Genomic DNA, 10,946 nt, shown 5'->3' on the forward strand with positions numbered 1-10,946 from the left:
TTTGAAACGGAGATGAGCACCGCAACCCTAGAGTCGGATTCGACTGGCTTTCGAGCAAGGGAACCTTTACCTTTACCTTTAGAACTAGTTTTAAGTAGCCATGGTCAAATGAGATCAGCAGCAGAGAGGGTAGAACTCAAAAGAGTTTATGAATCACAAGAATTAAGTGAACAGAAATTACTTAACAACACAATGGGGGAGAGGGATGGAGAAAAGATATGATACAACAGGGAGCCTTCCAGAGGTTCCTAAAGCATCAGTTTATCAGTAAGTCAAAGTATTGCCGCTCCTGAAGAACCTTCTTGGAACCATCTTTCAGAACTATAAAATGTTTACACAGTAGTGTTAAAACCAAACGTTTTCTGTGCATTTAAGTAAAGGTATCCTCAAGTTTCTCTATGTAAGTAAACTATATACATCCAACGTTTATTAATTTCAATGGCGGCCAAAAGAAGAAACTTCAAGAAAAATTAAGGGAAGCTGCCACCGTAGTGCAGGAACACTTATTGCATGGATCCCTGGGCCTCTAAACAATCGACAATGAGTGCAGCTGCAGGGCGTTTTTTCGGATCCTCAAAGGTGCACAGAGAGAACAGCTCAATGACATTTTGATAGAGTGGGCCAAGCTCTTCCACGTTGAGTGGTGGCCGGGTCCCAAGAGCCTCGTAGTATGCAGATTCATCAAAGTCATCCTCATCAAAAGAAGCATCTGAAAAGACATTAAAATCAGGTCAGTGTGAGCCACTTCCTACAAAGTCATCCTCAAGCTGAATAAATAGGCAGTCTCCACAATTTATCCCAAAGAAAGCATCTGACCTAGTATGCATATGGATACACAAATAGACGACGTAATACTAGAATAGGGGTACAAAACAGTTACCTTGAAAGCCATTTGTACTAACTCAAGGGAGCCCTAGTGCTAACAAGCATTTTTTAATATTAAGAGTTTGACTGCTTTCTTTTCAACCAATCCACTTTTTACTGGAGCAATGTGTTTAGTCCCAGCCCCATGCCTAACGTGACTGAGCTAGAGTCCACCCCCACTCCCACCCCGGAGCACACAGATTAACTTTCTATTGAATCAACACCATCTAGAGGGAGAAGTCCCATGAAAGCCATTGTTTAGCCAGACCAAGAGGAACCCCCATCAGACAAACCTTCATCTGATACTTCATCATCTCCAGGAAGGATAACGTGAGGTATGGAAAGTGTCATCATTTCCCACAGAGTCAGCCCATATGCAAAGATGTCAGCCTTGTCGGTGATGATGCCCTCTTCCTCCAGAGCTTCCTTCGGTCTCCAGGGCTCAGTGCCAATATAGTGGGCCTCTGGGTCACTCACTGTGCAGAAAACACCATCTACATGAAATGCAGAGCCATCTGCAGGAACTAGGCTCCATCTCCCAAGTCCCCAGGGAAAAGGGTGAAAGTATAAGCTATACAGGTGAAACAAGGGCCACATCAGGAACTAAATCCCTCCCCCCCCTTTAAATCATGCTCAAACATCCCACATCCCCAACCAACTGAGGCTTGAAAATGTGCTGGTAAAATTCAGGTGCTTGAGGAGGCAAGGGTGGATAAGCATGATTTGGGGGAGGGGGGATTCAGTACCCTGCACAGCTCTTGTTTCATTTGTATAATTTACACTTAAAACCACATTGGATGGGGGAGGATTTTGTACTCTAATTTTAAAGCCAGCCACCTCAAGTCACCCAACTAAGGGCACAGACCATATTTTGCAGATAGGAAAGTCTCACAGCCTCAACCTGCTGCCCCTTCCCTTCCTACTGGTGAGGAAGCAAGCTGAGTAGACCAGGAAACAGAAGCAAGAGGATTTCACTCACCCATCCAAGCCTCCGTTTTCCCCTCTTTACAATTTCAGGATGCTCAGTGGAAAAGAAAGGGGACGGGCAGCTGAGCAGCCAGATAGACATTCTAACCTTGGTTCCTTGAAATCTTTAGTTAATCTACACTGAGTCTTCAGCTTCCCTTTCTCTCCTGGAGTACAGCAGCTTTACTTCTTTTAAGCAGGTATTTATATTTTTAGACGTTCCAACTGAGCAATAATGTATTAGTGTCTGTATTAACTAAAGGACAGGCGCCTAAACGGATCAATATGCATAATTTTTTAAAAGAAAAATCTTCCTCTTTGCTGCTTGGCTGCTTTGAGGCATCCACACAAGTTGTTCCAGTATCCTGGCAGAGAAACTCTGGTTTCTTAATCCTAAAAAAAACTCTGCCGCTCACCATATTTACTCAAAAGGAAGACAACCCAGAGGATCCACTTAAAAATCCTACATAAACACAAAAAATATTGGAGGCAGCTGTAAACTTGTATGCAAATGTAAGACAATCCCACTTTTTTTTTCCTTGAGGGCATACCTGTGAAAGAACCTAGTCTTCCATCTGAGTAAATACTGTATTACTTATTCACTACATTCCAATATGAATGCAATTATGGGACATATAACGGACCCCAGTTTTGGCGATGCAATTCTTCAGAGAAATGCAATATTTTTTTACAAACCAGCTCCTTGAGCACTAAGGTCACATGATCCTCCAGGTCACAGACACAGGAACTGAAGACTGGCCACCAAGAGAATGCCACTGGCCATAAAGGGGTTGCTACCAGTTCAACATACCCGTCATGTTCTCATCCAGAGGCAACGAAACACCCACATCGCAGATCTTTATTGACTGAAAGTCACTTTTAATGACAATGTTGGAAGATTTGATGTCTCCATGAAGCAATTTTTTGTCATTGTGTAGATACTGAAGAAGAGACGAGGAAGAGGTCAGGATTAGTCGCAGGGAGTGGTTTTGCTTAGGGCAGCAAGACTTCCAAGGCGGTTCACACAGGCAACCAAGAACAGATTACAACCCAGACAGCTAGCTTGCTCACTCAGACAACCCTCTCCACCAGTGTTCCCTCTAAGCTGAGTTAGTGTGAGCTAGCTCACAGTTTTTTAGCCTCCAGCTCACACATTTTTGTCTTAGCTCAGGAAGGATGGCTCCAAAGCAAACTAATGTATGCAGTAGCCAAGTGGCTTGCTCACAACTTTAAAATGTTCCTGCTACACTCATTGTCCTCTTTAAAATGTTCCTGCTACACTCATTGTCCTTTCTTCCATTGTTATGTCCATACCTCTTCTCAAACCCTTGATTTTAAACCTCTCTCCTCCCTATTTCCCCTTTCACCTCTGTCTTTTCCACCGCTGCCTGGTTAGAAAATGGGGTTGCACTTACCTGTAACCCATGCATTGGCATTTTTAGTGACCACGTGCAGCCCAGAGTTACTGCATTTGAGTTGGAATCTCAAAAGTCACCGTGTCAGAACAAAGGCTGGCCCCACTATCTGAGGGGCCAAATATGTGACTTTAGATAAGTGACTTTTCTCTACTACAGTCAGATAGCCACATATTTGTTCCCTCCACTATAAGCTTTGCTAGAACAGGGTGTGCTCTTATAAGTCACAAGTAGAATCATAGGGTCATCTAGTCCAACCCCCTGCACAATGCAGGAAAATCACAGCTACCTCCCCCCCACACACACACCCAGTGACCTTGCTCCATGCCCAGAAGATGGCAAAAAAAAAAAAAACCCCCCAGGATCCTTGGGCCAAACTGGCCTGGAGAAAACTGCTTCCTGACGCCAAAGTGGCAATCAGCATTTCCCTGCATATGTAAGAAAGGGCCACAAGAACTAAGCACTGATACAACCCTCCCTGCCATCCCTTCTCATGATCTGCCTAAGTTCACACAATCTGCATTGCTGTCAGATGGCCATCTTGCCTCTGTTTGAAAAGCTCCAAGACAGGAGAGCCCACCACCTCCTGAGGAAGCCTGTTCCACTGAGAAACTGCTCTATCAGGAAGTTCTTCCTAACATTTAGCTGAAAACTCTTTTGCGTTAATTTCAACCCATTGGTACTGGTCTGACCTTCAGCTCTTCAAGTACCTGAAGATGGTTATATCACCTCTCAGTTGTCTCCTCTCCAGGCTATACATACCCAGCTCCTTCAACCTTTCCTCAAAGGACCTGGTCTCCAGTGGATTCTGCAACCAGGATCAGACACATACCTTCAACCCTCTTGCCATGTGCAAGGCAACTTTGAGGATGGTGGCAGCTGGGAAGGGCCCCTGGTGCTGTGCTCTCCTCTCTTCTATGAGGTCATTGAGAGATTTTTCTCCCCCGTATTCCATGGCAAGGCACATGCTCCCATCTTTGGCTTCAGTAAATGCACGATATCCTTCAAGGACACATACAATTCTCTTGTTTAGGGGCTTGTGAAAGCATAGGTTCAGCCCAATGCTACCCAACATTTGCACTCCAAAGAGTAATTCAAACCTTAACATATTTTGAAGTGGTAGGAAAAGACCAGTTTTTAATCCTTTGTATGGAATTTCCTCACGCACATATACTTTGCAGTCCTTTCGTTCCTACTTCACGGCTGGAGAAGTTAGCAAGAGCTGTTTACCTCTATTGTTCCCCAGTGTACAGCAGATATTCACCAAGACTGCTACAGATCCTTAAAGTTTCTTTGCGCATCTTCAGTTGTTTCCTTGTACTTCAAGGTGAAATATCTTTGAACACATTTTATCCTGACAGTCCAAGGCAGTTAAAATACCATCCTTGCTATATTTATTAAAATATTTATAGTCCCCCTTTCCTCCCAGCTCAAGGCAGCTCCTGGTAAAGGGAGTCACCAGGGCAAGAAAGCAGCAGATTTCAGAAACTACCCATATTTGACAGTATGAGCTTATCTACTGATAAACAGAGGATGCCTCAGGAATCTCAGAATGAAGAAATTCCCCTCTCCTCATTCCAACTTACCCACAATGTTTGGGTGTAGAAGGTCTTTTAGAATCTTAGCTTCTTCATTCAGTCTTTTCTGATATGTATTTCGCTGACCGGAGTCACATTTAGGATTTATTTTCTTCACAGCCCAGGGGGAGTGAGAGATGCCTTTTGGGGACCTAGAAACAGACATCGTCAGGAAAAGATGGGGCTCTGATTGTTAGGACCACATACAGAATCACTGGTGATGGGATTTGACTCAGATAACAGATTACCAATTTTAATTGGAGTCTATATTACTATAACTGAGCTCAGGAAGAAACAAACTCAGGATGTATTTAATGGTCTTGTGTAGGTAGTTCGGTATCAAGAAGTCAAACAAGAATCCCCTTCTTGGGCAATTTCAGATTTCAAGCATGCCACAGGGAGAAAGCAAGAGCAGACAAGGGGAACCATATAACAGTATCCGTGTAACAGCAACTAAAGAAAAGAAACCTGGACTCAGGGATTGACGAGACCCAGGCACCACGTCAGCATGGGGCCTAGAAATTTCATTGTGACACTTACTATCAGTGGTTTTACTGAGGTCTCTCTCAGCGACCCTCAGTGGAAGTACAGAGCTTACTTTTCTCACATCATAATAACTTAATAACATAAGAAGAGCCCTGATGGTTCACACCAGTGGAGTGGTCCATCTAGTCCAGCATCCTGTCTTACAAGAGTGGCCAACCAGCTCCTCTGAAGGGCCAACAGGGCATAGAGGCAGAGACTTGCCTCCTGGCTCTGGGATTCAGAGGTTTAGTGCCTCTGAATGTAGACGTTCCTCTCAGTCACCATGGCTAGTAGCCACTGATAGACCTGCTCTCCATGAATCTATCTAATCCCCTTTTAAAGCTGTTTATTTCGGTGGCCATCACTACATCCTCTGGCAGTGAATTCCACGTTTTAATCACTCTCTGTGTAAAGAATGTGTGCATGAGGGTCTTGTCATTGCTTTCTTATATGAACTTTATATCATTCAGTGGTAGTAGATTAATTACTTTCTCAACCAGCTGCTTTTTATAGTGACCGACATTCAATTAAATGGAGGCTTTTAAAGCAATAATGCTAATAATTTGAGAAACAAATTTGAGAAGTTAGGTTACATTTTTGTTGTGGTGACAACCAGGGCTAGTGCCCCCCCCCCATTTATTTATATACTAGCACACTTTTGTCATAGCTTGACTAGAAGTACAAGAAACTATAAAGAATCTAGGATTAGGTTCTGTTTTAGCAATACATAGAAAAGAGTATCTTTAAAATCCTGAATGCTGAAAAATGACTCTGACACCTGAATTCTTAGCCTGGCTCCTAGAGCCAAAAAAGAAGAGGAATTGTCAAGGCCTGCTCTGACTCCTACATTCTGTGTCACCAGCCAATCTGAACCAGGAGAATAATTTTTTCTTTATGCCAAATTTAGCATATCGACTCTAAAAGCAAAACTAACTATTCCCTTCCTACCTTTTTGAAGTTATCCCACATAAATCTGTTTTACACAAATAATATGCCTCTAGTCATGAGCCACACCTAACTTCACCATACAGGTGTTTCCTTACCTTTTCATGAGATAAACATTGACTCCAGTTCCATAGCCAAGCTTCTGCATGAAGGGAGAAGCTGGGATAGATATTAAAGCTGGAGAACTATCTGGTCCTATATTGGGGGGAAAAAAGACAGAGAAGTTCTCTTGTATTTCCATGGTCTCATCTCCACATTTTTGTTACCTAAACTGGAAGAATGACTTTTCCGATCCATGATCAAACTGTTCTGCAGGATTCCTGTGTAATCTCTGGTAAGCCACTCTATAAGTTCCTCGCTTAAGATAATAGGATAACACACCTGTCTACTTTCAGGAGAATAATATTAAAGATCTCAAGACCTTGCTGCTGCAGTTTTTCTAACAAAATGCTACAAGGTTACACTCTTTTTAAAGCCTTCACACACCTTCCCTCAAACAAGTTTCCTCAAGGAGAGAAGAAGAAGAAGATAAGAGATTGGATTTATACCCCGCCTTTCACTACCCAAAGGGGTCTCAGAGTGGCTTACAAACTCCTTTCCCTTCCCCTCCCCACAGCAGACACCCTGTGAGGTAGGTGGGACTGAGAGAGCTCTGACAGAAACTGCTCTTTTTCAAGAACAGTTCTTATCAAAGCTACGGCTTGCCCAAGGTCATCCAGCCAGGTGCAAATGGAAGAGTGGGGAATCAAACCCGGTTCTCCCAGATTAGAGTCCGTGCACTTAACCACTACACCAAAGTCGTAGTGTGCTTGTACGTTATTTGTTCCTAGTACTATGGAAGAAATGCAACAGTGGAGGAAAAGGATCCCAGAAGGCTTGCTCCTTTCTGTGTCAACTTGAGATGATAGGGCTTGGTATGTGCTCAAATCTCAGTTTGAGGTTTTTGTTGTCAAGTTGCAGCTAATTTATGGTGACCTCGTGGGATTTTCAAGGCAAGAGACACATCACCTGCTTCTATGTAGCAACCCTGGACTTCCTTGGAGGTCTCCCATCCAAATACTAACCAGGGCTGAACCTGCTTAGCTTCCAAGATCTGACAAGATCCTGCTAGCCTGGGCATAAGGAGCAAAAGTTCTACCACGGACACACAAAAACAACCTCAGCATGACAGTCTTTGATAAGAAACAAGTGTTATTAGCTGGGAACATTTAAAGGATAAAAAAGTTTGACTAAGTACAGGCTCACCTGCCTTCTTTCTCTCAGATGGTTTGCTGGGGGTCTTGAAGGCAAGTTCTGCATCCATTGCCAAGAATTATCCTGCAGAAGAGATAGAGAATGCGCACTGTCACAACACATTTGTACAACACCATTTGCTGTTGGGAAGGGATTCAATATACTGTACATCAGTGCTAGGTTGCGGGAGAGCCCTTGAGTTCTTCAGAAGCAGGAATCTTTTGAAATCTTAAAGATTTAACACATTTTTATTCTGGCATAAGTTTTTAAGGACAGAGTCTCATTCATCAAATTCACGTAACAGGCTTTAGGAAGCTGACCTACAAGGTTATAAAGGGGCAAAAGTTGCAAACAGTAGGGTCGAAGGGCAGGAAGCTGGTCTGCACGTCTGGTGCCAAGAAGTTGCAAGATGAGATATAATTATCTACAATGCAAATATAATCAAGAAAAGTACAGAGACCATTCACAACAGCAGTAACTGAGAATCACACAATTCCCCTACACTTTGTCCTTTTCCTCACATGTTATTTGGACTAGGCTTGATGCTGTTGGGTTTTTCCCTTCTCCACAGCACCCAGTGCATTTGTGCACCTCCCAGGTTTTCCCTGTTCATTCCCAAACATGCTATGCTGCAAAGGTTTGGGAGTGATTACATCAATACTTGGATGGCTGCCATGTGGGTGGGAAAGTGTGGGGTTTCCTGGTCTTACCCACGCAATAACAATTTTTCTTGCCCTTGTCCCCTCTGTTGCCATTTTCTCCCCTTCCATCACCACCTAAGTGCTTTTCTGCTTTATCAGAGCTATTGGATATTGGATTTATACCCCGCCCTTCACTACCCAAAGGTGTCTCAGAGCGGCTTACAAACTCCTTTCCCTTCCCCTCCCCACAACAGACACCCTGTGAGGTAGGTGAGGCTGAGAGAGCTTTTGACAGAAACTGCTCTTTTTCAAGAGTTTCTGAGCTGCACCCGGCCCAGGCTCCACTCCCCCGTGCGGGCAACAGCAATGCGCGCCCGCCACGCCCCGAAGGCATCATGCGCCAGGCCGTCCGGCTGCACACGTCCTGCAGTGCCATCCTGCCACCCCGGCTCTGCCCAGCAGCGAAAGCCCCCAGCCCACAGCGCGAGGGAGGCTGGGAGATCCCCCCCCATGAGGATTTCCCCCATGGCGCAGGGAGAATTTCACCGAAGCAGCTGCTCTGCCCTTGGTCCCTCCCCCCTTGTACTGCTCAATTTCTCCCACTCTTTCTTGAGAGAGCCCTGTTGGATCCAGCCAGTGGCCCCTCCAACTACAGCGCCTTCTTGCCCTACACCGCCGACCTTAGTCTCTTCTTGCAGATGGTGAGCCCAGGGGCGGGGGTGGCGGCCGTTCTCCAGAGCACCCCCCCCCCAGTGAACCTCCCGAGGTTTGTTCTTCAAGGCGATGGTGCTCCCCCCGTTTTCAGGCCCCACTAGGAGGTTGGCATCGCCTGGGGGGTGCTGGCGCCACAAGCTGGCCTCGCCTACGGTGCAGAGACACCTCGGGCCAGCCCTGTTGGCAACCCCTATTGGGGCAAGGACATTTCAGACAGGTGGCTTGATATTGCCTGCCTCTCTATCCATGCCCTGGTATTCCTTGGAGGTCTCCCTTTCAAGTACTTGCCAGGGTCAGTGCTGCTTAGCTTCCGAGATTGGGCTTGCCTGGGCTATCCAGGTCAGGGCACGAGTTGATATTTTTGAAGTTAGCCTGTTCACAATAATTTAAATGTATCTACATGAATATAATGTATGCTTCTATTTTTGTAAGTAAAATTTCTTTCACTTGTTACCATGGGAGTTGGATCATCTTTGCAACTTGTTTGAAAAGCATTTTTCCCTTAACCGGGAAACATGGAGGATCAGGGACACTGCGTAAAACTTCTGTGCTTTCAAGTCAAAATGGGGGGGGGGTTTACATTTAACCCAATATATTCAGCGTTGCAGATATATACGTGAACAGGCATATCTCTGCACCAAAAGGAGCTAGCAACTTTAACAAAAAATGAAAGCCAGGAATTCAGAGAACACATTACATAGATTGTTATAACACATCGATAGAATGATATTAAATTTCTCATTTAAAAAAAAAAAAAACCCTGAAAGCCATGAGGCGAGTGGGTTAAGGCAGGGTAACTATATGAAAATCTGCCATATTGACAGCTACAGCGGAAAAAGGGAAACAACACACTCATTTCCCTGCCTGGAAAACCATATTTGCTACATTATTTAAATTTTGGTTAGAAAGAAGCTTGCCCAGCGACTGATCCTGCCCCTCACCTTGTACTGTGAAGCATACAAGATCTACGAAACCATCCCAAAATCCTCTGAAACACAGAATGGACATAACAGCAAACGTAATGGAACAATTGACTAGGATCTGGGAGGGAGACCTAAGTTCAAATTCCTACTCGGTAATGAACCTTCATTCGGTGAATTTGTGATACTCTCTCAATCTAATCTACCTCACAGGGACTGTTGTTCCATGGATAAAACGGAGGAAAGAAAAAAATGTAAGCCACTTTGGATTCCCATTGAAGAGAAAGGCATACCATAAACAAGTCCTGTAATGCGAGAAAGCTTCCATGGAGTAAAAGCTGGGGAAGCGAAAACGGTGTCCCTTCAACCACCTGCTGCTTTGCAGGAGAGGGAGAGATCTCCAGAAGGAGGAGGTGTTTAAAAAAGAATGACAAAATTCGACAATAGAAAATCCTACCAAAGTTCCTTCTGTATCCCGTCTCGTCTCCTTTTGAATATCGGCGGGAGCGCGGGCGCGGGGGCGCGGGAGCGCGCTTCCTTCCCTATCCCGTGGCGACGGTGGCTGCCAAGGCCCAAAGCAACTCGAACGCGGGAGCGTGGTCCGAAGAAAGGAGGAAATTGAAGGGGGGGGGACAGATTTGTTAGGGCGGGTCCGGAGAGGGAAGCTGTTCAGAGAAGAACGGTGGAGGGAACTTTTCTTCTCGCTGTGCAACCCATGAAAGCGTATGTTGGCTGGAGGGTTGCTCAGAAGCCTGAGCAGCAGTGGGGTACATCATTTGGTTACCTTCCCTTTCAAGAGATTTAGGATGCAGCAGACTTTGGTCTTTTTATCCGGAAAAATCCAGATTTGGAGCTCAGTATGTAGCTGGCACTGGGCCAAGAACGTGGAGAACACTTCTATGTTCCCCCCAAACTTCTCTGTTGTGCTCAGCCAGGGGCGTAGACTTTCCAATTTCCGGGTGGGGGGGCTGGGCTAGAGGGCCCCCGTTCCTCCCTCCCGCCAGGCGCAAGAGGCAGAAAGACGAGCTGAGATCCGAGCCAGCAGGGGTTTGCTTCATGTAAGAGCCACATAGATGAAATGTCAGATGCTCAAGAGCCGCAAGGAGTCCTGCCTGGGAATTTAAAAGGGGAATAATGGCAATTTCC

At 45.2% G+C, this 10,946-nt stretch overlaps 1 protein-coding gene across 1 annotated transcript; it reads right to left on the bottom strand.

Annotated features, from left to right (window-relative positions):
- Positions 1 to 135: 135 nt before the first annotated feature.
- PBK (PDZ binding kinase) lies at positions 136 to 10,303 on the bottom strand. Its single transcript, XM_015415163.1, has 8 exons — positions 10,258 to 10,303; positions 7,538 to 7,609; positions 6,391 to 6,487; positions 4,832 to 4,974; positions 4,078 to 4,247; positions 2,642 to 2,771; positions 1,158 to 1,340; positions 136 to 709 (listed from the first exon to the last, which is right to left on the bottom strand). Exons 2-8 carry the CDS (start codon positions 7,593 to 7,595, stop codon positions 504 to 506), a joined length of 987 nt encoding a protein of 328 aa, XP_015270649.1. The 5' UTR covers positions 7,596 to 7,609; positions 10,258 to 10,303; the 3' UTR covers positions 136 to 503.
- Positions 10,304 to 10,946: the final 643 nt, after the last annotated feature.

The sequence above is a fragment of the Gekko japonicus genome, unplaced genomic scaffold, assembly GCF_001447785.1.
Source record: "Gekko japonicus isolate JY-2015 unplaced genomic scaffold, Gekko_japonicus_V1.1 scaffold63, whole genome shotgun sequence".
Lineage (NCBI taxonomy): Eukaryota > Metazoa > Chordata > Lepidosauria > Squamata > Gekkonidae > Gekko > Gekko japonicus.